The sequence below is a fragment of the Bos indicus x Bos taurus genome, chromosome 25 (assembly GCF_003369695.1).
Source record: "Bos indicus x Bos taurus breed Angus x Brahman F1 hybrid chromosome 25, Bos_hybrid_MaternalHap_v2.0, whole genome shotgun sequence".
NCBI lineage: Eukaryota > Metazoa > Chordata > Mammalia > Artiodactyla > Bovidae > Bos > Bos indicus x Bos taurus.
Window position 1 is genome coordinate 42,026,529 of NC_040100.1, and position 23,918 is coordinate 42,050,446.

Genomic DNA, 23,918 nt, shown 5'->3' on the forward strand with positions numbered 1-23,918 from the left:
GGACAGGACAGGGGGCCGTGGTATCTCTCTACTGGTCACTGTCACGTGGAAGGGACAGCAGCTTGCAGAGGCAGCCCTGGTGTGTCAGGCTGACTTCACAGGGATGGGCAGACTCGGTGTTCCTCCCAAGGCGATGCCTGAGGTCACAGTGGCATTTGCGTGTTCCCACCAAGAGCACAGGAGCCGAAGCCCAGGATCATCAGACGAACCCAATGTAGGGACAGGCTACCAAGAAGTGACTGGCAGGATCTTAAGGACCCCAGTGCCAGGACAGGCAGAGCGGGGCTGGGGACGCTTGGGGGCAAAGCGAGAGGGGGAAGCAGCTGCCCCAGCCTCTCAAGTCTCCCTTGGCCTCACCGTGCACTGGGTACGTAGGTCAGGCCTTGGGCCCACAAGATAGGAGGCCCAGTGGGCCTTTCAGGGCACAGTTAGGGGCAACTGATGATCAGAGTATGAGTTCAACAAAGCGGCTGCAGGAAGCTGGGAGCCACGGGGATCTGGTGAAGGGCGCGAAGTGACGTGCCGGCTGTCTCCTGGTGAGAAGTTACAGCGTGAGCACACCGTGGGCCTCAGGCCACCTGCTTCAGCAGCTGGCCATCCCTCTCTGAGCCCACCTCTGCAGCAGAAGAGCACCGGGCCCTCCTCTGTGGGCAGCCGTGAAGACCTGTCAGGGAGGTAGCGGCCCCAGATCAAAGTGGAATTGTCCATTTCTCAGGGCAGCCTGAGTTGTATGTAGCACAAAGCCCTAGGTCAGCGTGGTAGGAGCAGTCAGAGCCCTGGGCTGGGGTGGGGGCCACTGATGAAAGCCATACAGGTCCAGAGACCAGACAGGATGGGAGCAGCCGAGACGTGTAGGTGGCGTGTCTCAGTGGCTGCCAGTGGCCAGTGTTCCCTCTGCTGGCTCTGGGGCCAGGCCTGGCCCTTGGGAGATGGACAGGCAGTCCTGTACCCGAAACGAGTGACAGCTGCCTGACAAGGCCGGGAACGTGGCTACCGCTGCCCAGCAGGCTGAGCGGAGCAGGGGAGAATTCAGCAGGAGGTGAGGCAGGCCCCAGATGCTGTTTCTGAAGGTGGAGACCCTTCTTAGCAGAACATGGGGTGTGGTCCTGTCCGCCAGGCCCCACATGGGTCCTCTGCTGACCCCGGTGGAGACGCTGGCCTGGAAGTTGCCAAGTGGCCTCTTCAGGCTTCTACCCTCTCCCCCACAGCCCGGATAGCAGGCTCAGGGCAGTCATCCACGGGCCCTGGAAGCTGCAGGATGGAAGAGTCCATCAGGAAGTACCCCTTCCGTGTGTGGAGTCCCAGGTCTCAGGCAACAACACGCTTATCAGAGCTTACCCACTTACCCAGAGGTCTGCACCCCAGGCCCATGTCCTGCTCTGGGAGCCCCTCACGCCAGGGCAAGGCCCAAACTAGAAAGCAAGTGGCCCTGGGTCCGTCCATCCACGCCAGGACATCTTCAAGGGGCTACACACCCAGCCCCCACATCTGCAGAGGCCTGCGGAGTGCCCACTGCCCCCCAGCTTGGTCATCGTCTTAGGACAGACAGTGGGGGCCCCCGCCCCAGGAGAAGGGGCACCTCCCCAGACCCCGTTGCTCAAGTGCTGATGAAGGCACAGTGGCGCACTCCAAGCACATTGGAGGCTTTATTGTCCCGGCAGAAAAGACAGAGCCAGGACCCACCCTCCTGACCCTGGGCTGTGGGGACATGCCCAGGCCTGCCCACTGTAGCCCCCAGCAGGGGAGCGTGGGTGTCAGGTGGGCAGTCCTGAGTGCCTGGGTGGACGGGGGCACAGCCCCACCGCCTGCTGCACACACGTCTCCACCTTCACGATGACACGCTGTACATGACGCCACCGCCTCTTGAGGGCCCCCATCCCCGGAACTCTGGGCTCACACCCACACCCAGGTCCTGCCTGTGGCTGCCAGGCAGGTACAGACCAGCGCTGGGACCCCTGCCTGGGGGCTGCCTGCCCCTGCCACAAGCCAGTGACAGGATGGAAGATATAGCCAACAAGCCTGATCCTGCAGGGAGTAGGGTGGGAACGGGCAGCCAGGTGGGCGGGTCCCTGCTGCCAGCAGGGGCACCCACTATGGCCTGGCTTCACTGAGAGACACCCAGAGGTCTGTGGGCAGCTCCTGCTGCAGAACAGTCTTCCCAGAAGCGTCAACAGGAAGCCCTGTGTGACTCGGTGCCAGAGGCACTGCTGCCCAGCTTCCTGGAACCGCTGGACCGGGCTGGGGGTTGGCAGCGGCTTGGATCCCCCAGACTGGCTGGCTTCTTCCCCACTGAGACAAGCTGGAAGGCACTGGGGACCCCAGGGAGCAGCCCCCAGGGAAGGAGATGCTTGGGGGCCAGAGTCTCGAGGTTACTTGAGTGCACCCTGGGAAGGGCCCCCCTACCCATGACAGGGTGGGGTGCAGGGGAGCAGCCAGGAGGATCGCCGGCCCATCCCACTGGGAACGGGCAAAGCGGGCAGAGGCAAGGCTCTGCACACCCGTCCGGGTCTGGGGCAGGTCCAGGGGCCGGTGGGACAAGGTGAACCGTGCCGTCACAACAGGTCAGCAGGGGGCCCCGAGGCAGAGCTGATGGTGCTGAAGCTGGGTGCTGGCTTGGCTGACTGCGCGCGTCCCCCTCCTCACCACCCCCAGGACCGGAGTCGGGTGGAGATGCGACGGGTGGGGCCTGCAGAGGCCCCGACAACCAGGGGTAGCAAGAGGTGTGTGCCGCCCTGACACCTGGCAGATGGCGGTGCAAGGCGGGCCGGGGGCCGGGCCCTCAGTCCTGCTTGTCCCCTCTCTGCCTCCAGGGGTAGATGAGCTCCCCGAAGAACAGCTTGCGGCACAGGGAACCCCAGGAGTGCTTGGGGTGGCAGCCACAGCTGGGGAGGCGGTAGGTGCGCACCACGTGGCTGAAGGGCAGAGGGTTTATCTGGAAGCACAAGGGCAGCGATCAGCCAGGACATGGCCCCAACCCCCGGACTCCCTCTCCAGGCCTCGCAGGCTGTCCTGGGGGTCCCTGGGCTGGACAACTGCAGGGCAGGGCTGGCTCCGAGCCAGACACACTCTTGCTGGGGCACACAGGTCAGGCAGGCCCGGGCCTCAGTCAGCAGTGCTCTGCTCTGGCCCGGCTGCGGGGGCCGAGACCCCGCTCCAGGACTCACTCCTTGAAAACCACCTCGCTCCAGGCCTCCCCAGAAAACCACACAGGCTCCTTAGCCTCTGAACTCTCCTCTCAGGCCAGCCTGGCTGCTTTTGCGCCTCAGGCAACTGGCCCACAGCCCCAGGGGGACAGGCCCCAACCCAACAGGGCTGGCCTGTGCCACGTTTCTGATATCCTGCCTGGAGACAGAGCCCCGGCCCAGGGCAGGACACAGGGACGCAGGGCCCAACAGGTAGAGCCTGGGTACCCCAGGGTGTCTGGCACACCACAGGGATTCAACGCTGGGGGAAGGCCCAGGCAGAGGGGGCGTCACGGTGCCCAAAGGCCTTGGGAGCAGGGGAGTCTCCCCGGGGCCCCTGAGGCCCCCCACCAGGGGGGCAGAGAACATGCCCCAGAACAGGGGGCCTCACGGTGAGCAGGGCGCCTGTCGACGGGCAGCAACGCGAGGGCCGCAGGGAGGCCTTACCTGCATCAGGAGGCGCAGGGGCCGGCCAGCCTCGTGCTCCAGGACCCGGAACTTCACGCCGGCTGTGAGGAGAGTGAGGCCCGGTGAGGCGGGGCGGTCCCCGCAGTGCGCCCCTTGGAGGGCTGCACGTTGTGGGCAGCAGCCGCCCCTCACCAGAGCTCCAGCAGAACCGCACTGAGACCAAAGCCCAGGGTCTGCAGGCAGGGAAGAGCCAGCAGGCTGTGCTGCTCTGTGAGCAGGGCAGGGGTTTCCTAGAGTGGACACAGCACCCACTGGGGGGTGGGCACCCTGCTCATCACAGTGCCTTCCAGCACAGCTGACTCGGGGACCCACCACACTCTAGCCTGCAGTGTAGGCTCCCATGCCTGGGGATCCCCAAGGTGGAAGGTTCTTAAAAGGAGAAATAGGAGCTAATTATCAATTGATGAAGAGGCCCCAAGGCAACGCAGTGGAGAGAAAAGGCGGCATCTGCAGCCTTTCCTTTCCTGTGAAGTTAAAAGGACTGCGCAGGCCTGAGCGCAGGCGGGGCCAGGGAGGTGCCAGGTCCGGGGGCTGAGGTGTGGTGGGGACTGGGGGAGCCTGGGCCACCTGGGGGTCAGCGGAGGAAGCTCTCGGAAAGAGGGTTTGAGGACATCCGGTGGGCAGACTCAAGGCCTAAAGCCCACAAACACGCACATTCATGTCTCCTGACTCCAAACTGGCTGCGAGCAGCCGCCACAAGCTCTGGGGTGGGCTGAGCTGCTGGCTGCAAACCAGCCCAGGGCCTCCTGGGCACACTGGTCACCCGGGGGCCACGCCAGGAACCCCCAGTTTCCCCGACTGTTCAAAGACCCTGCACTGGGTAGGCTGGACCACAACTCTGACCAGTCGGGTCTGGCCTCCCTGTGCCTGCAGTGGGGACGGCCTCCCGTCAGGGGCATCTGGCCAACCTGCAGCTGATGTCAGCATGCAGACAGGGGCCTCTGCCTGCAGGGGGGCCAGTGGGGGTGGCCGGGCTGGCCAGTGTGGCCGCAGCAGGCAGCAGTCTTCTGGGGGGCCAGCCCCCAGTGGAGGGATGCCAGCAGGCACACAGCCTCACAGCCACAGGGGACACGTCTCTCTTCTGAGCCACACACAGGCACTGCCCATGCGACACTGCAGGCACGCTTCCGAGCAAACTGCACACTCATCCCAGGAAAGGCTCAGGAGGCAGGAGGGCTGCGCGTGCAGCCTCTGAACCTGAAGGCGGGCTCCCCCTGAAGCTCACGCCCCAGAACCAGGGCCCTGTGCTCCCTGCCTGCCTGCCACACAAACCGCGGCTTCCAGGGCCCCAAGCGTGCTCCCTGGCCAGCGTGCAGACCTACCCGCAAGCCTGTAGGGCCGGCACAGCCGGAGGCCAAGCGAGTACAGCGGCAGCGAGTTGATGAGGTCCACGAGCAGATGGACCAGGCCCTGCACGGTGACCACTAGGAGCCGGAGCTGCAGCACAGACAGTGCTCAGGGTCTTGGGCCTGGGACCGTGGCCAGAGCCATGCTGCACATGCCTGAGCTGAGCGGCCTGACAGGTCCCCGGGGCGTGCAGGGGCCCAGCCCTGAACCTGAGGCCTGAGCACAGGAGTCACGAAACCCCCTCCCACTCAGAAGACGGGGCACTCCAACCCAGGAACACACGCCACTGGCCCCTCGGCCCGGCCACCTGGGTACCACACCCCTCTGCTGGCCACACTCCGCCCCCCCGCACTACGGAGAGCCCTGCCCTCCATGCATCCAGCGGCGTATGCCGGGGCAGTAGGGGGTGGTACCCCCAGGGTGGACCCCTGTCCACTCCAGGGCCCAGTACACAGAGTCCAGAACAGCCACCCTCTGTTGTGGCTGGCACAGGTGGGTGGTCTGCCCACAGCTGCCCGCTGGTAGGCAGAGCCGGCAGTCACCACTCTGCGCACGTGGCACTCGGCTCACCAGGGTGAACACCAGGTAGTACAGGGCCGTGGTAGGAAGCAGGAAAATCAGGATGGTGAAGAGCAAGGTCCCGATGAACAGCTACGAGGAGAAAGGATGCCAGCATCAGCAGCAGCAAGAGCCCCACGCTGGGGCGCCCCCACCTGCACTGACCATAGCCCCTCCGCCAGTCCAGAGGTGGAGCGCCCACCGCTGCCTGATGCCAGTTGGGACAGCCCTCCCCAGTCCTGGGAGGGATGCCTGCCCTCCAGACCTGGTGACACAAGGGCAGAGAGTGGGTAGAGACAGGACCAGCTGAGAGGTGTGCAGCCCATACACTAGACAGGAGGGGGGTAAAAATTAGGCAGGAAGAGAACACCCTGAAGGGCAGCACTCAGGGTCCCTGTGGCGGGTGTGGACAAGCTAACAGGACGAGCCAGGCCCCATGCGCACTCACCTCCAGCGCCTGCTGTCCTGCAGCCTCCCGGAGCAGGGTCTGTCCCCGCCTGCGGCGAGTTCTGCCCCGTTATGGCCCCGTATACACCCTGCCCCTTGCAGCTCCCTGAACCCCTGGGGCCTGCGGAGCAGGAGCAAGGCTGCCCCTTGTGATGCCCGGGCCACTGCATGGGCCGGCGCAGGCCGAAGGCCGGCTGGACGGAGCTGGTACCTGGTCCAGGTCGTAGGAGCAGGAGTCCACGCGCTGGCGCAGGACGTTCCACTTCTTCCCTCGGAACAGGCGCCACAGCGAGGACAGGCCGTGGATCTTCAGGCAGTAGAGCCTGCAGACCACTCCCGTCAGGGTGGGGGCCACCCCACACCCGCCCGGCCCGGGAGCCTGTCTGCGCCCAGGGCCCGGGGCTGCACGCGCCAGCCCGCCGGGGGGCAGGGGTGGGGGCGGCACACCCACCTGGCGCCGTAGACGTAGAAGCAGTAGATGTGGAAGGTGAGAAGGGAGATGATGTCCGACAGGATGGACAGGGCGACCGTTAGGCCCAGGCAGGCCGACAGACCCAAGTGCCACAGGATGTGCTCGATGAAGGGGGACATGAGGTGGATGTAGCCTGGCGGGACGGGGTCAGCCTTGAGGGGTGCCCGGGGTCCTGCAGCCCCTGGTCCTCCCTGAGGTCGGCTGCCTGAGGTGTGGCCCAGCTCCACACACAGGGTGCTGGGCCGACAGGAAGCAGAGGCCAAGAGGCCCCCTTCCCCCTCAGCTGGGCCTCTGTCCCCGGGGCACGCACCGCGGGGCTGGCCGGCACTCACTGATCCACAGGTGGATGTGATACAGGAAGAAGCGGCCCAGCACCTGGTCCAGCGCCCGGTTCATTTTGAGCCCGGCGGGCGCACCCATCAACCACTGCAGCAGATGCTGGAGCTCCTCGGCCACACGCTGCAAGGATGGGGGTGTCACCCGGTGACCCACCTGGGGACCCTACATGAGCCTGGGGGTTCAAGCTCATCAGGGGCCCACGAGCTGGGCAGGGGTGGGGTAGCTGAAGGGTCCCACGGAGGGAAGAATGACGAGGGGTAAGGGTCTGGCACGGGGCCTCACAAGGAGCGAGTAAGCCGACCCCCATCCTGGCCACCCCAGGAGGAACACGGTGCAAGCACGGCAGGTGGGCCCTCAGGCCTGGGCCTCGGTACCCATGGGGGGCCACAGGCGCCCTGTCCCTGCCCTGTCTGCCAGCTCCTCCTGCCTGCACACAGGCCTCTCCCAGCCCTGGGTGATGGCCTCTGCTGCGTCTGGGGCAGTGAGAAGGGAACAGAATGTTCTTTATAAATAGAGCTTATTTAATATTTAAAGGGTAAGAGCTTGGCAGCAGGAAGAAGCTTTCATTTTTAAATTAAATATTTATATTTCTGAGCAATCCTGCAGAAAAGAGGCCTAGGATAAAACTGGCCGAAAGGCAGAGCGAGGATGAAACGGGTGGAGTGGCCGAGCCCCCTCCCAGCCCCCAGGTCCCCCCTCCTCCCTCCTGGGCCAGCCTCCCTTAGAAGCTACGGGACTTGGCCTGCGGGCTCCTGCCCTGTGGGGTCCTGGCCACCAGCAGGCCCAGTGCCCACCTGTGACTGGAGACTAATGATAGCAGGAGTGGCTGAGCCCACAAGGATGCTACAGTCAGATCTCAGCGGCTTGACCACACCCAGGGCCGAGAGGGCCCCAGAGGCCTGGGAGGGGTGCTGAGGGGCTGCCCTGGGCAAAAAGACAAGCTCCCGATACAAGTGCTGAGACGGCAGAGAGAACTCAGAGCCTGTGTGGACGGACAGCAGGCAGGCGGCCATGGCTGGGAGAGGAAGCCGGGGCTTCTGGCCCTCAGTGCGGGAGCCACAGAACCGGCGGGGGGGTGGCAGACGGGAGGCTGAGTGCACCACAGAGAGCAGCCTGGAGGCACGGGGTCTCCGTGACGCTGACCCGCTGACCGTGCACAGGCCTGGGCTGACGGCCAGGAGAGCAGAAACGACTGTGCACAGCGGGGCCACGGGGCGCTGGGACCTGGGCCTGGCAGGCAGGTGGTGCCCCTGCAAAGCCTGCACAGGGGCTCCAGATGGCCACCGTCAGGACGGGAAGGCCAAGGCCAGCAGCAGCAAGGTGGCCCAGCTACAGGGCCCACATCTATGCAGCTCCACGGGTCCCGCAGGACACAGTGGCTGTGAGGGGACCGGGCAGGCCCGCTGCGAGCTGCTCCCAGGAAGGGCTCGCCCCACCCCCAGGAAGCAGGTGCTGGAGAGCAGCCGGGGCCCTCCCGCCAACTCACGTCAGCCACAGGGACGAGCGCCTCGGCCAGATGAGCAAAGCGGTCCTTCCTGTGCAGCCAGGACAGCAGCAGGAGGCCCAGGGCCATGTCGAGCAGCACAGAGACCAGCGTGTTGGCCTTCCTGGAAGCAGGTTCAGCGGGCGTGAGTGTGCAGGCAGCTGCAGGGGTCAGTGGGGGGCAGGGGGCCCGCAGCGCCCGCACCTCATCAGCTGGGCAGGGCCCTCGGCCCTGTGGGCACTGACGACGAGCGTAAGCTGGTCCAGCCGATGCCTGAGCTGCTCGCAGGTAGACAGCTTGCTCCAGATGAAGGACAGTGGCCACGGCCGGAACACCCTGCAGGGCACGGAGGCAATAGGCCTTCGGGACCTCGGGTTTCCCTGCATTGGGGCTGCCACAGTCACGGCTACTACCCCTCAACGTGCAAAGGGAAAAGGCCCTGGCGGCCCCAAACACCCATGGCCACACTGCTGAACTCCGTGGGCTGTGGACACAGGGGAGGCCCTGTGGGCAGCCCAGTGCGGGTCACAGTCGCTCCTATCAACTGGGAACACGAGGTGCTAACTCCAAGCACTGAAGCTGAGCACCTGCTGGACAGACGACTGTGTCCAGGGTCAAGCCCAACACGACTGACCTCTCACACAGCAAAGGAAGCACCAGACGCTTCACAGACCTGCAGACATTGAGAGGATGTGTTCTCAAGCGAATGTGAACCAAGTGTCCAACGGCAAACCCAGCGCCTGAGTCCGGGGCAGCCCAGAGCCCTGCTGTTGGCCGGAGGGGCCGACGGGGCGCCTGCCACGTGCAGGGCCGCCAAAGGAGCACGCTGAGGGCCCCGGGGGGAGGGGGCCTTGACCCTGGAGGTTTAGACTTTGACCCAACTCCCAGAGAGAAATGCAGTCAGCACACTCCCGTTCCACCCAGTGGAAGGAAGGCGATGGGCAGGGTCTCCCCAAGGCCCAGGTCAGCCCCCCAGGACTTCGCTCCTGCAGCCACAGCCACGCCTCACACTGATGTTTGGGGCTCCTGATGGCCACCAAGGCCTAGCGCCTGCCTCTGGGTCTTCGGGACTGGGGGCACTCGAGCCGCAAGCAGCTGTTCTTGCGTTCTTTGAAAGCCAACAAAAGCGAAGGAACGTCTCTTCTCTAAAGTGCCCCCAAGCAAGCCCAGACACTGTCACATGACTCATTTCAAGGTCAAGACACTAGCAGCCCCTATAACCTAAGGTGCTGCCCACACACAGTTGCTGGTCTCTCTGTGGGGACAGGGCCACGTGCCCCCAGAGCCCCTGGGGAGTAGGCGAGGCCCGTCCCCAGACCTGAGGCCAAACCCCTTGACCTGGGGTACAGCATGGCTGTTCCGCGCCCAGCGGGGCCTCTGGGGGCTTCTCACAGGGAGAGGGCCCACAGCCAGGAGTGCCCTGGTGAAGCCCGAGACCAGCCCCCAGCAGACAGTGAGGGGCTACTGCCCGCAGCCTCCCAGTGCGGCCACTCCTGCAGCGCCAGGGAACGGGGTGGGCAAGTGCCGGGAGACCAGCAGGGGTCCCTGTGCGGAACAGCCCAGGTCTCCCCAGCACCTAAGTTCCCTGTTGAGGCCTGAGCTGTCTGAGGCTCACTGCGTCCCCTCCCCAGTGGGTCCCACGCAACAACCGAGGCTGCTGGGAAGCCTGGCTTCACCCAGAGCAAGAGGCACCAAGAGAGCAGCCCCCACTGGGGACGGGACGTGGGACAAGACCGGGGTGCGGGGGCAGCGTGGGCCTCAGAAGGGCCCGTCTGGCCTCTGTGGGCCCGACCTACCCGCCCTGCCCCGGGGACACCTACCGACAGGCGCTGGCAGCGGAGACCAGTGACAGCAGACAGGCCAGCAGCAGGCAGACAGGCCCCGCCGCGCGCTTGGCCAGCTCCACGAGGATGCTGGCCTCCACGCCCTCTGACTGCCAGTGCGTCAGCCGCACGGGGCCCTCATCGAACCGGTCACTTTGGAAGAGCACCTCACTCCGCGCCACTGTGTCAAAGACGGCAGCCAGGCCACCCGCGCTGGCTGTGGCATCCCCAGCCTGGCGCTCGGGCAAGGCTGCGGGCGGGTGCAGCCGTGACAGCAGCACCTTGCGCTGGTCGTAGAAGATGAGCATGACCTGGTCCTCGCAGGCAGGGGCGAGGGGCGTGGGCCCCTGCCGGCGGGTGGCCTTGCAGTTCCAGGACTTGCTGCCCCTCTCCCGACACAGCTGCAGCCAGGGCTCGTGGGAGAAGAGGGTGCCTAGGCCCTCAAGGAAGTGGCCCAGGCTCTCCTCCGGCTCCTGCCGGCGGTGGCACCAGGTGCCCAGCACAGCCACGCCCACCTGGCTGGCCTGCTGCACCTGGGCCAGGAGCTCCTTGACCTGGACGGGGATGAAGGGAAAGTGCACCACAGCCAGAACCACAGCACTGCTCTGCTCTGGAACCCACCGTCCCACCAGGAGGCCGCTGTCTGCCGAGGCGCAGCACGTGGGGAAGAAGGCCTTGAGCACCATGCCGGGGCCGCTGGAAAAGAGGAGGGCTCAGCTCAGAGCCACCACCGTCCTGTGAGGGCCCAGGGTGGCTGCCAGTGCTGGGGAGATAGGCTCTGGCCACAGCTTGTGGCTCAGACGACCCTGACAGACACATCCACGTGGCCACTGGGCCCACAGATGGGGGCGACCCGGCTTCAGGTCTAGTCGCAAGGCTGGCGGGGGAGCCCCCAGCTGCCCATCTCCGCCCTGGGCTGCAGTGTGCACAGGCCCAGGCCACGCCCACCCCCACCCAGAGACAGGGCCAGGCTTCCCTGCTCCAGACACAAGCACCTGAAACTCAGCGCCACTTAGGGGCTGAGCACAGGGCTAAATTTTTGTTTTTAAAGAACTGATTATGGTTTTTGACTGCAGCACAAGGGAAAATCTACAATCTCATTAACAATTAAAGTAATTTAAACATCTCAAAGCTTGACTTACTAAGCTAGCAAGAACAAAGATGCACATCTAAACAAATCACTGCTGAGCTGAGGAAAGTCAGGCGCGTGCCCACCGCCAGCAGCTGTGAGCCTTGGTGTGGGGGCCCCAGAAGATGCCTGGGCACGTGCCTGGTGCCCGAGTGAGCCCCTGGGGAGCCTCGGTGCTCAGGCTGGGATCCACCGGCATCCACCCTGCCCCAGCCTCCCCCTGCATGGGGCCCACCCCTCCCTGGGCTCCCACCCTCTTGTCACAGCTGAGCACCTCCCTCAGGACCTCCCCCCACAGGCTGTAGAGATGGGGGTGGCGCTCCCCAGCCTTCACGTGATCCTGGACAGCAACAACCTCCCCAAGAGGCCGCGGTTTCTGAGTCCTGCGGGGCTGCGAGCCTCACCCTGCACGAGAGTCAGCCTGCTGCGGAGCCAACTCTCAGGAGCTCTCCACGTCCCACCCTGGCGGGCCTGGCGGGCAGGAGCTTCGCCTTGGTGAGGGCTCACTGGGGCTCTGGCCCCCTCCCAGACACGAACGACCCCACTGTCAGCACAAAGCGCACAGCAGCGCCCTGCCACACCCGAAGGAGGGACACAGGCCTCTCACTGAGCCTGGCCCTCCAGGCCCCCGGGCTCACCAGGCCCTTGGGGACAGGGGGACAGCGAGGCTGAGGAGGCGTGACTTTGAGGGAGCCCTTTCCTGAGAGTCGGGAGCTCTGGAGGGGGCCTCACACGCCCACGACTTAACAGGCAACTGGGGCAGCTACTTTCCTCCCCTCCAGGGAGCCCAGAGCGGGCTGGAGGGAGAGGCCTCTCCCCGCTATGGGTTCTGACTGAAAGGGTCCCCCTGAGTCCAGCAGCAACCAGACTCCCAAATGCCCCTCCCTGCAGAGATCAGAGACAGCAGGCAACATGGCGTCTGCAGGGAGACCTGGAGCCCAAAGGCAGCCCCGGGCCAAGTCCCTGTGGCCACTGGCAGGGGCATCAAGGACTGCCCTGTCTCCTGACACCTGTCAAGGGCATCACAAAAGGGACAGAGGCATTCTGCGTGTGAGTCCCGCCAATGCATGTTGACGACCAACGGGGAGCGGCCAGCACGGCACAAGCCTCTCAGCACCAGCCACTTGCAAACACCAGGTCAGCCAACTGACAGGATCACGGTCCCCTGCTTGGGGACTCCTCTCACAGGAGCTAAGAAAACCGCCCATTGCTACTGTCAGAAGACAAACACACTTGGCCTAACAGTGAGCAGATGCTCTGGGCAAAGCTGGTTACACGGTGGTTTCACTTGCAGAAAATTCATCGAGCTGTACACATACGATCTGTGCACTTTGTGTGTTTTATGCTTCATCTACAAAGTTTACCTATTAAAAGAAAGAAAGAAAGGAGAAGAAGAGCTCCTCATGTCTGGGGAAGGCAGCAGAGGGCAGAGGGTGGTGTTCCCATCTGTGGGGCAGTGAGAAAGAACTCTTAAATCGAGGGGCAAGTTTCCATCCCCACCCCCACCTCAGCCTCTGGGAGTGACCAACACAAAGAAGTCTGCTCAGATCAGACAGCCAGAAAAAGATGAAAGAGCAGGCAATCGATAGCAGAGGTGCAGATGGGAGAAAGCGGGGCAGTAACTCGGCACCGTGTGCATCTTTAAAGACTGCGATAAAGACAAGGCCACAAGCCCGGGAAAGCTGTCTGCTACCCAGGACACCAGGTGCCCTGTGACCCAGCCCACCACCCCAGGTCAGGCAACAGTCTGTGGGACACCCCTCTCCACACGACCTGAACTTAACCATCTACCTTGTGAAGCCAGCAGTCTGTCGTCCTCCGCCAGAACTGATTCAGGGCAAACACCCAGTTATGACTGGCCAGGGACCCCTCACTGCCTAAAACCATCCTCTGGGGAGTCTCCTGATCACTGCCCTTGGTAGCTCACAAGAATTCCTTGTACTCCTTATGTCTGCGATTAAAAACAACAAGGATTGTGTTTAAAGAGGGCTTTCCCCCTCTCTTTTCAGAAGAAAGGACACGAATCCAGGGCTCTGGGTTTTGGCCTGTACCGCAGTCAGAGACGACGGTAAAGCGCTGATGGCGAGTCCCCTTGACCCTGAATGCCCTTCCACCGGGTCCACGGCGGGACCGTGTGGGGCGGGCCAGAGGGCACCAGCCGGCCGCCCCTCACCGCACAGGGCCGGGCTCCAGACGCCCCGCCAGAGCGCCCCCGTGGCCCGCCGCGAACCTGGCGTCGCCGCCCCGACCGGCCTCCGGTGGCGCCCCCACTTTACGGCTGAGAAAGCAGGGGCTCCGAGAGGTAAGAGGCCCGCGTCGGCTCCGGAGGTCCCCGGGCTCCCCGGCCGCCGCGGCGGGGCCTGGGCGCACAGCCCGGCGGGGCGGGCCCCCAAGGTCGCGCCCCAAGGCCGCCGGCCTCCCCCGCGATGCTCACCGGGGCCGTGCACTGGGCCGGCGGGGTCCGGCTGGGGTCGGGGACCGCGTCGGGCGGGCCCAGGCGGGCGGCAGCGCTCCACGCCCCCAGCCCCGCCGCGGCCGCGCCGCGGGACACGCGCCCCATTTCCGCCCGCTCCCGGCGTTGCCGCGCGACGGTCCGCCGCACAGGCGCCCGGGCTGCCCGCTGGCCCCCGCCGGAGCGTTCCGCGCACGCAACGTTCCGGTCCCGGAGCCGGCGGCCGGCCCGCGCAGTGCCCCGGTCCTTCTGGCGGCCTTGTCTCCCCACGCGCTGCGCACAACAGCCTTCTCCCCGTCGCAGCGCTTCTGTCCCCCCCAGTCTACCTACAGTGTCCCCCAAACCATTGCCTTCCAGTTCCCCACCACGGCGTCCAGACCTCCCCTGTCCCTGGTTTCCTCGTCTGAGGGCTCCAGATCCAACCTTGCCCCATCACCGCGGGGTTAAAGGACCCCCAGGCCCCGGAGGGGGTGGGGCGCCAGGGGTCCCAGAAGAAACTGCCTCTTCAGCTCCGGGCTGGCCCCCTAGCACTCTGCTCCCTGCAGAGGCCAAGCGACCCCTGAAGTTGCAGGGCCAGTCCAGAGGCTGAAGCCATCTGGGATGGGGGTTGGGGGGCGCCTCTGGCCCCCTCTTCTTCAGGGAACAAGACCCCTAACTCAGCAGCAGCCGTCAGCATTGACGCAGCACCTGTTCCCCGCACTTCCTTACTCTGACCCACTTAATCCAGGGCCATGCTCTCAGGAGCCAGGACACACAGATGGACCCTGAGACCACCCCCTCACCACGCCCAGGGCCAGACTAGGCATGGCCCACCCCGGGGGCCCCTGATGGAGCTGGGAGCCTGGCTGGGCCCAGACTCTGAGGAACCCCACTCCTCGGCACCCCCAGCCTGGTTTTTCTGTCTGTGCTCACAGGAAGGCTCTCCTGCTCTTGACTACTGCCCGGGACTCTCCCCCTGCCCATGAGCCTGAGCTGTTTGGTCCAGCTCCAGGAGGTCAGACAGTCTCACATGGGCCCGGAGCATGGAGGGTGGTAACCCAGCTGTGTGTCACCCCAGGGTGCCTCCAGGTGGCCCGTCCTCTGCTCCCCCTCTTACCTCAGCTGGGCCCAGAGAAGCTGCAGGAGTCTCGGCATCCAGGGCACCTCTGAAAACAGGGGACAGTGAGGAGCCGCACCCCTGCCCAGCCCAGCCCAGCCCAGCCACACCTACCCTGCCTGCCTCCCTCTGATTAGAAGGCTGGGGCTGGAGCACTGAATGGAGAGCCGGCCCGGGTAAGCACTGGCGGCTGGCCCAACACGCCAGAGACATCCAGGCTTCAGCTGCTGGCCCCAAAGTGCAGGCCTCCTAGACCCTGGGGGCTGGAGGCAGCTGATTCCGGCTGCCCCCTGAATCTGAATCCTCCCCAGGAGAAGGAGAGGAGTCCAGGCCAGGGCCCGGTATGACGGGGCTCAGGACTGTCAGCAAATGTCCAGGGTCAGGAGGGCAAGGCCCACGCCAGGAGAACTCTGAGAAACCTGAACATTCCTTCCATCATGGTCTGGGCCCAGGGGGCTACGCCACGCACAGAGAGGGGCGCTGCGGTTCAAGCCCACAGTATCAGTCCAACTCCAGGTGGGACTGGTACACTTTGATGTCGCCGTCCTCTGCGTCTGCCACCAGCAGCTGGCCCTGGGGCCCACAGGCCACACCCAGGGGCCGCCTCAGCCCCTCGGAAACCAGGCAGATGGGCTCCCTGGCCTGGCGGAACAGGGTCACCTGGCGCCGCCGCTGGTCCGCCACAATGACACCGCCCGCTGCGTCAGTGCACACACCTGCCGGGCTGCCGAAGGGGTGCCCGGTCAGGTCCCCCAGGGAGCCCAGGGGCTGGCGGGCACTGCCAAACAGCTGTACGTCCCCAAACTCCTCGCTCACAGCCAGGCCCCCGTCGGGCGCCAGGCCCACCCAGCAGGGGCCCTCCAGGCCTAGCAGGGAGGCAGGGGCCAGTGGCGCCAAGTCAGGGCCCAGTGTGAAGCTGTGCACAGCCCCAGGCACGTAGTCTGTCACCAAGAGGCGGCCGAAGGCATCTACAGCCAGCCCCCGGGGGGCGGAGAAGGAGCCCACCGTCACCCAGCGGCCTTGAGGGGCTTGGGTGGTGTGCTGGAGCGCACGGACAGCCCCGTGGACCAGGTCACTGACCACCACGAGCCCAGCAGCTGTCACCACCACATCTTCCGGTACAAAAGCCCCAACCCCTGGCACGTAGCAGGGCAGGTGGCAGATGGAGCGTCCCTCGAGGTCCAGCACGTGGACGCAGGGTGCGGCACCCGCTGTCAGGAAGAGCAGGCCATCTGGGGAGCAGTGCAGGCCCTGGGGTCCCCCGGTAGCTGCGGCAGGCACTGGGATCTGCCCAAGCAGCCGGGGCCACCGGCAGCAGGCAGGGCCTCCAGGAAGGTCCAGTGCGGGGCACCGTCCCTGGGCCGTGGCTGATGCGCTGGTCGGGGAGGCCCAGGAAGTCCAAGCAGGAGGCCTGGGAGCAGGCGATGGGCCGCCGTCACAGCCTCAGCATCTCTGAGCCAGTCCTCCAGTCCAGCCAAGCGTGGGGCTGCAAGACAAGTAACAGCCTGCCGTGACCCGGGCAGCGCTGTGGGCCCGACACGGCTTCCTGGCACCCTGGTGTCCTCTCGACCTATAGACCTGACTGTCCCACCACGCCCCGACTGCCAGTCATGCATCTGGGCCCTGTTTTCCCAGCTGTGGTCCCTGAGCACAGTTCTGAGAGACACACGACCCCCAGATGGCTGCTGTTCCGCTCTGAGGTTCAAGAAGAGCTCGGGGCACCTCACTGTCCGAAGTGGGGTAGGGGTGACAGATGAGCAGTGTTTCTCTAAAGGCAGAGGAACGGGGCCTTGTTGGAGACCTCCAGCCCTGAGGGGTAAAGTAGGGGTCCTTTCCTAGGCCTCTCTGGCCGGGGGGAGGGATCTCATACCTGGGACCAGGCTCCCTGGGCCGCAGGCCTGTGTTGTTGGAAACCAGAGCTCAAGGGGGTGGGAGGAGCCACCTGGCCTCAGGGAGGGGCCGGCAGAGCTCTGGCCAGGTGGCCTTTGAGCTGCAGCCCAAGGAAGCCCGAAGGAAAGAGCCTGGCACTCAGCTGCTACCCGCCAGACACCCTCCAGCGGCGCCGCATTCCCGCCTCGGGGCCTTTGCACTGGCCTCTGGGACATTCCTCAACCTGTCCGGCTGGTTGCACTCAAGGTCCACCCAGCCACCCTCCCCAGGGGTCCAGGGCCTCTACTGCCACCACCTCAGGGGATAGCACCCACTCCGTCCTCCAGCCAGACCACAAGTTCAGGACTGAGGGAAGGGCTGTGCCCCTCGCCTGCTGGCTAGCTCACTCACCGGAGCCCAGGGTGGGGGCACCCCCGCACAGGCTACAGGTTGGGTCCTGTTTCTGCACCTGTGATGCGGGGATCACACACCTCTTGCAGAGTCAGGCTTACATCTGTCCAGTGGGTGCTAAGAAGTGGGAGTGCTAATGGGGGGCTGAAGTGGGAGGGGGCTCCCTCAGATTCGGGACCTGGGGATTCTCCAGACCCCTCATGCGTGGGTCAGCCCTCAGCCCCTAAGCCCCTCCAGGAAGCCCCTGAGGGTGGGGTTCAGCCCGTGTCTGTAACCCATAGCACTCCCTACCCAGCCACCTACACCCCAGCTCTGGAGGCTGTTGGGGGTGGGCGCGATGCTATCTGCTGTCGCCACGGCTGATGGGCAGCTGCAGTCCTGATCCGACTGGCCCCAGCCCGGCCAGCCCAGCCTGGGGAGCCGAGAGCAGGCAGGAGCGGCCCTCCTGGGGCCACTCCTGGGTGGGCACAGAGGTGTGGCCAGCTCCCAGGCAGAGAAGCGATTAGCTGGGCCCAAGGGTCCCTGGGGCACCCCTCCCCCCGCTGTGGGAAAGCCAAGTCTGGCCGCGCTGGGAGGGAGGCAGTGGGCTGTGAAAGCCGCCCGATGCCTATCGCAGCTGCAGGGGCTGGCCAGGGCCCAGTGAAGGCCACGCTGTGCGACCAGCCCTGGGCCACAGCACGTGGGGCACTGTTTAACCAGAGCGAGCAGCCTCCTGGACGAATCTGACATTAGGGCTGGCCGGCCAGATGGGGCTGGAGGCATGCCCTGGGGTCTGTGCCTACCACCCGCATGCAGAAATGCGGAGAATCTGAGACTGTGCATGCCTGCCTTCCCTGCCCCTGCTCTGCCCCTGTGGATAGCGCCCCACTCTCTCCCCAGACTCTGGGTCCCGGGGGAGGGCCCAGGACACTGTGCCCCGACGCCCAGTCTGGGGACATTTACGTGGACGGTGACGCTGCAGCGGCAGTGAAGAAGGAGCCCAGACGGGTGTGTGAAGGTGGTCTCCATTTTAATGTCCACAAACGTGCTCACCAAGGGGCCCTGGGCGGTGCCTGCATGGCCCTAGAGGCAGGCGTGGCCACAGCAGGTGGGGGTCTGTCCCCAGGCATGCTGGGAGGGGAGGGGAGCCAGGCGGCGGGCGCGGGGTCGGAGGAGGGCACCCGTCTAGGAAGGACCACGGGGGCAGCAGGGGCTGTGGTCAGACCTCGGCACCCGGCGGTCTCTGCAGGCCCGGGACGGCCTCGGGGGGCCAGGAGCCCCCAGCCCCACCGTGGGGGCCCCAGCTGCTGGGAATGACAGGGTCCTCGGGCCCCTGCAGGGGAAGGGCCGGCGGAGGGACACTGGAGTCGGCCTCACACTTGGTGGTGTGGCCGGTCAGAGGCTGGGCCGCCAGCAGGCCGCGTGGCTCTGGGGTCCCCCGGGCCAGTGTGGGGCCCAGCTCTGGCTGCGTCCATGGCCCCGTGGGCACCTTGTGCCCCTTGGCGGGAGCCCGCTTCACAGAGAGGTCAAGGGGTGCGTCGGGTGGCCGCGCGGCCCGCACCAACGCCTGGTGGATGGTGAGCAGCTCACGGCGGATTTTTCCCAGCTGCTCCCGCAGGGCCGCGGGGCCAGGCCCCCGGCGGGTGCCAGCTGGCCCAGGCGCTGCTCCGCCCTGGCACAGTCGCCCAGGGCCCGCGTCAGGTCCCCACCCACATGCCCAGGGCCCCCCAGTGCCAGGCCCAGCGGCTGCGGGGGCAGTGAGGCTGCGGGGCCAGCGGTCTCGAGGTCGCTCAGCTCCTCGTCCTCAGGCCAGAGCATCGCGGAGGGGCCGGTCCGCAGGCTGGGGATGGTTGGAGCCGGTCAGGAGGCTGCATTGTCCCCACGGTGCCCGCCCCTCATGCCCCTGTGCAGCCTGGCACCCTCGCCTGGGGCCTCAGAACCCCAGAAGGGAGGAAGGCTGGCTGTGTGCTTCAGTCTCCCCTCTGCAGCCTGCAGTCCATATTCCTAGCGGCTGAGCTCTGGTGGGGGCCCACCCGGCCACCCTGCCCCTTCAGCCCTCCTCCCGCCTCCCTGAGTGCCCCATGACTGGGACCCCACACCCACCTGCTCTGGGCGCTGACGCTCGCTCGGCTGCAGGGGGCCTTCAGGAGTTCTGGCTGGGCCCCCAGGGCCAGCTTTCTCTTGGGGTCGCTCTGGGCCACTTGCCCCAGCTGCTCTTCCTGCCCGGGGTCCCTGAGAGCACTGCGGGGCCAGGGCCCACCCAGCCCCGGCACTGGCACCTTCAGCAGCCCAGGGACCAGGGCCCCAGGAGGCCCTCTCGGGGGCATAGGGGGCTTGGCGAGGGCGGTCTTGCCGGCCGGCAGCCCCAGGCTGTGCTCCAGCAGCAGGGGGTAGTACAGGCGGGGGGCCAGGGCGGGGCGTTCGGGGGGCTGTGGGGCAGGGAAGGCAGCGGCTGGGGGCAGCAGGGGGCTGGCCGAGGTCAGGAAGGGCACATGGGCGGCGGCAGCCAGGGAGGGCCCCAGGTAGGAAAAGAGGCCCGGGCCGAGAGGGTAGTTGACGCCCAGCAGGGACAGGTGGAGGCTCTGGGCCTCGGGGAGCTCCCCGGAGCTGGGCGGGGGGTAGCAGGGGACACTGGTCTCGGGGCCCACGGCGCCCACCACGGCTGCACTCCTCCGGCCCCCGCCCGACCCCAGCTTCCACGACTCGGCCAGGAGGCCCTCCAGGCCCGCACCCTTCTGCACGTCCCTGGGCTCAGGGGGTGGTGTCCCTGAGGAGGAGCCCTCGGCCCCCAGCTGGGGGCCCCCGACCCGGCGACGCAGGGAGAGGACATCGGTGGCCGCGAGGTCCAGGTCAGGTGTGGCAGGGGCATCCGGGAGCCGCGCCCCTCGGGGCCGGGCGCCGGGGTCAGCTGGGGCCAAGGGGTCCATGGGGCGGCCCGGGGTGGCCGCGGGAGGCCGGGACGTGGCCGGGGTGCGGCGACAGGCCCAGTCGGGGGAGTCCAGGAGGAGGGATAGCGAGTCCTTGCAGAGGCTGTACTTCATGTGGTTGTAGAGGTGGGACTTCTCCAGGCAGGTGAAGGGGCACTGGAAACACTTGTAGTTGTAGGGCTTGCCCCAGGGCCGCGGGATGTAGTGCGGCTTCTTGGGCTTCCGCGCCCGGGTGCGCGCCCCGGGGCCCAGGCGGCAGGAGCCGGCCTCTCGGGACATGGCAGCGGCTAGCGGGCGGGCCCCGGCCCCATGCCACCTGCGGATGGGGCCTGCGTCAGCGCCAGCGCCCTGGCCGAACCGCCCCCCTCCGCCCCGTCACCACAGCGGCCCTCCGCCTCCCCGGCCTCTGCTGCCCAGACCAGCAGGCCTCCCTGCCGGCCTCCCTGGAGGGTCAGCAGACACGGTCAGCACACAAAAATGGGGAAACGGGACTCAGGCAAACAGCAAATGCTTTCTTACTGTAAGTATGGCCGAGCCAACATTTGGGCACTAAAAAATTATTTGTTGTTTATCCGAAATTTAAGTTTAAGTCCTGTACTTTCTTGGTTGACCCTACGTACATGTTGGCCAGTCCCCGGCAGGCCCAATTCTGGGGTGACTCCATCCACACCCATCTGCCCCATGCCAGCAGAGCCTGGGTCTCCATCTACCCCTGGGGCACTGGTGAGTGACTGGAGGAAGCCAAGTATGAGCAGACTCATTTCTGGGGACGCGGCCCTTCCTGTCTCACCCCACCCCAAGGGACCCCTGCTCCCGGGGCAGCCGAGATGAGGAGCAGCAGGAGCTCTAAGAGCTCAACACAGCACGGCCCTGCTCTGCAGGGTGTCCCTGGGCACTGCGGTCTCTGAGAGGGTCACCCTGCGTGGGCCAGGCCAGGCTGAGGGGCGTGGATGTCCGGCATGGCCCCACGGCACGGCCACCTGCTCAGCCCGGCTCCATCTGGGTGGCTGCCGGCAGGTCGGCGGCCGAGCCTGCCGCGGCCGAGCTTGGCCAAGACCCTCCTCTCCCCACACCCCGCTCGCCTGCTCAGAAGCCACTCCACAGTCCATCTGGGCTGCCACCTGGGCCGTCCACCGCCCCAGTGCGCGCCTCGGCTGGGGCTCGGCGAGTGCGTGCACACGAGCGTGCAGGGCTCCTACCGAGCCCTCCTCATGCAGCGCCCAGAGAGACCACCTTGGCGCAGCTGGGCCACCTCGGAACAGAGCCGGGCAGCTGCCAGAATGCAGGGGGCCCAGGCACAAAAGGCTCAGAGACCACTCAGAGTGGACAGGCCACCGCCCATGTGAATACACTGCACATACACACACCGAGGACGCACAGGGTCACAGTCACTCACGGGTGTGGACACACGGGCATGTGTCCCACTCCCTGAGGCTCAGCTGGGCAGGGCTGGGGCAGTCATTGGGAGCAGATCGTCCTCCCTGCTGGCCTTTGGGCTCTGCACATGGTGGGGAGTCACGTCTGCTGCCTCCAAACACTGAGCGGGCACCCCCATCATGGGAATGGCCAGAGGGGCAGAGAGGGCCGCCCATTAGAACGGGCCCTGGGAGGGGGCTAGCATGGCCAGGGCTCCGGTGTGGAGGGCTGCGGCCATCCGGGAAGGGACAGGGCTCCCAGCAGGGCTGGGAGGAGGGGGCTGGCTGAGGAGAGGGGCTGGGGCCCTAGAGGGCCGCAGACACGCCCTGAACTTGGCGGTGGGTGCAGAGGCAGGCCCCACCCCTGCCCCCCGCCCCCCTAAGACACAGATGACAAATGGGTGTGTGTGCTCCAGAGACAGAGGCGGCTGTGCTGGGGCCATCGATCACCCAGCCCTGGGAGCCACACAGCTGTGCTGCCTGGTGCCACCACCACCCCACCTCCCAGCCGGGCCCCTGGACTGGGGGGGCTCCTCCTAGACCCCTGAACTCAGCAGGCAAGAGGCTTGTCCTGTGTTGGGCTTCGAAGCAGTCACCTGGCTGCAGGGGGGCTTGGTAGAGAGACATCTCAGTGCTGCTGACCCCATGGGGGCCCAGAGAACACCTGGTACCTGCCCAGCATGACTGTGCACAAGCATAAAACACCCCCAGACACCAGCACACACCCCACACCTCCAAAGGCATATTCATTCACACGTGTCCCAACCCGTGACTGTGACTGGGTGCCTGTGCCCAGCGTGGCCTGCCGCCCCCCATGTGCTGGCCCAGACACCTGGTCCCACTAACCCTTCCCTGGCTGGGGGAGAGCTGACAGCCGGCCAGGCAGGAGGCCCCACCCCAGGGGGGAGAGGGGGCACCCAGCGCTTGGAGCCCCCAGCAGCCACCAGGGGATTAGACCTTGTGTCTTGAGCCCTTGGGACTTGGGAGCACCCCACAGGGCGTTGTGCAGGTGACCAGGCTCCTCCAGGGCTGAAGTCCAGACCCCAACTCCCTCCCCGCTTCCCTGCAGGGCGTCCTCCTATAACGACGCTTCTACTGCGCCCTAATAGTTCGTGGAGCCTGGACACCGCGAAGTGGGGGATGTGGGGCTGGGGCAGCCCCGCCCACGCCCGGACAATCCTGGCGGCCTCTCGCGGCCCCCAAACTTCAGACCCGCCGCCGCCCGCGCCCGCTCTACCTGCGCCCTGGGCAGAATGGAGCCTGCTGCGCCGTGATAAGTCTGCGTGTAGCCCCGGAACCCCGCGGGAACTTCCCGCCCGGCGCCGCCGCGACCCCGCACCCTAGGGACCTGCACGGGCTCTCGGGGCGCGACCACGATTCCCGCCAGGGAAACTGCAGAGGGACCCCGCGCGGTCTGCAGTCACTCACTAGGCAGCGAGTCCCCGAAGCCTCCGCCACGGACCGCGTTCCCCGACGCCGACTTGCACCTACCGAAGTTGGTGGCAGGAGCGGCGGCGCGTGCGCCACGGCGCCGGCTCCGGGGGGCGCGGCGACCTCCGACCCAGGCTCGAGGGGGGCGGAGGCGCCCGAGCGCCGGCAGTGATCCCCTCCCCACCTCGGGTGCTCCCCCGTCTCTCCCACTCCCCAGCCCGCAGTCGCCCCCTCGGCGCACTCACCGGCCTCGCGCGCCCGGGACCGGCTTAGCAATCTGCGCCGCGCCGGCAACTCGTGGATGGAGTCTTGGCCGGTGACACCGGTGGCGCCGCCCGAGCAGGGCAGGGTCGGGCAGCCCCGTGGAGGCGCGCGCAGTGGAGACGCAGGTGTGCGGCCGAACGAGGGGCGCCTGGCACGTCTCCGCCCTCGTCGCCTGCAGGCTGCCGCGGGGGTGCGCAGAGGCAGCCAGGTCTCCCGGGGTCCCCGCAGCGGTATGATGGGGTGTCAGCGGCCGAGGGCGCAGGGAGTGGGGCCGTCAGCATTCATCCGTCAGGGCAGGGCTCTGGCCCCTTGACAGCCCCTCCGCCTGAGCTAGGGCCTGGAGGCTGAGGCCCGGGACAGGAGGACCTTGGAGAACAGAGCTGGCTGAGGAGGGCAGAGCCCTGCACACTCGTGCAGCGAGTCTCCTCTGCTGACCAAGGCTTGCCTGCAGTGCCCTTCTCTCTTCTCCAAACAAGAGGCTGAATGGCTCTGCACCTCCAAGCCCCTGCCCTGCCCACTGACAGTCACTAACTCTGGAAAAGAGGGTCCCATGCGCTCACTCCTGCTTTCTGGAAGCATCACCCCCAGTCCCCTGGCAGGTGCTCTGGGGAGGGCCCTGCCCCTGCCCGCTGCTGGCAGGCCTCCTCTCCACTGCCCGTCCCTCCCCGGAGGGCCGCTGAACCAGGCGGGGCGGGGAAAGGGCCCACCAGGAAACACCGCCCCCTCTATCCTCACAGCCTGAGCCGCTCCACCGCCCGCAAAGCTTGACTCCATGTTGATACCAAACATCCAAAGTCAATAGTCTGGGGCCCCACGTCTCAGCTGG

General features: G+C 66.3%; 3 protein-coding genes across 11 annotated transcripts; all 3 read right to left on the reverse strand.

Annotated features, from left to right (window-relative positions):
• Positions 1-1,627: 1,627 nt before the first annotated feature.
• PIGQ (phosphatidylinositol glycan anchor biosynthesis class Q) lies at positions 1,628-14,852 on the reverse strand. Of its 9 annotated transcripts, none has more exons than XM_027528051.1 (12): positions 14,797-14,852; positions 10,117-10,815; positions 8,501-8,632; positions 8,300-8,420; positions 6,807-6,933; positions 6,454-6,607; positions 6,214-6,325; positions 5,721-5,820; positions 5,568-5,648; positions 4,973-5,087; positions 3,630-3,691; positions 1,628-2,932 (listed from the first exon to the last, which is right to left on the reverse strand). In XM_027528051.1, the coding sequence occupies exons 1-12, from the start codon at positions 14,832-14,834 to the stop codon at positions 2,640-2,642; spliced, it is 2,034 nt and encodes a 677-aa protein (XP_027383852.1). In that variant the 5' UTR covers positions 14,835-14,852; the 3' UTR covers positions 1,628-2,639. The 9 variants fall into 9 exon arrangements, 7 of the variants coding, with proteins under 7 accessions (XP_027383852.1, XP_027383853.1, XP_027383854.1 ...); XM_027528052.1 differs by lacking the exon at positions 14,797-14,852 and adding an exon at positions 13,683-13,787; XM_027528053.1 differs by lacking the exon at positions 14,797-14,852 and adding an exon at positions 13,040-13,386.
• Positions 14,853-14,910: 58 nt separating this feature from the next.
• Positions 14,911-18,134, reverse strand: NHLRC4 (NHL repeat containing 4). Its single transcript, XM_027527078.1, has 4 exons — positions 18,109-18,134; positions 17,368-17,488; positions 17,077-17,134; positions 14,911-16,238 (listed from the first exon to the last, which is right to left on the reverse strand). The coding sequence occupies exons 1-4, from the start codon at positions 18,132-18,134 to the stop codon at positions 15,298-15,300; spliced, it is 1,146 nt and encodes a 381-aa protein (XP_027382879.1). The 3' UTR covers positions 14,911-15,297.
• On the reverse strand, positions 18,065-20,339 carry PRR35 (proline rich 35). The gene is given in 3 exon segments (XM_027528123.1): positions 18,065-18,672; positions 18,675-18,895; positions 19,159-20,339. Coding segments are annotated over 3 exon segments (1,722 nt in total). The 5' UTR covers positions 20,262-20,339; the 3' UTR covers positions 18,065-18,274.
• Between the last annotated feature and the right edge of the window lie 3,579 nt (positions 20,340-23,918).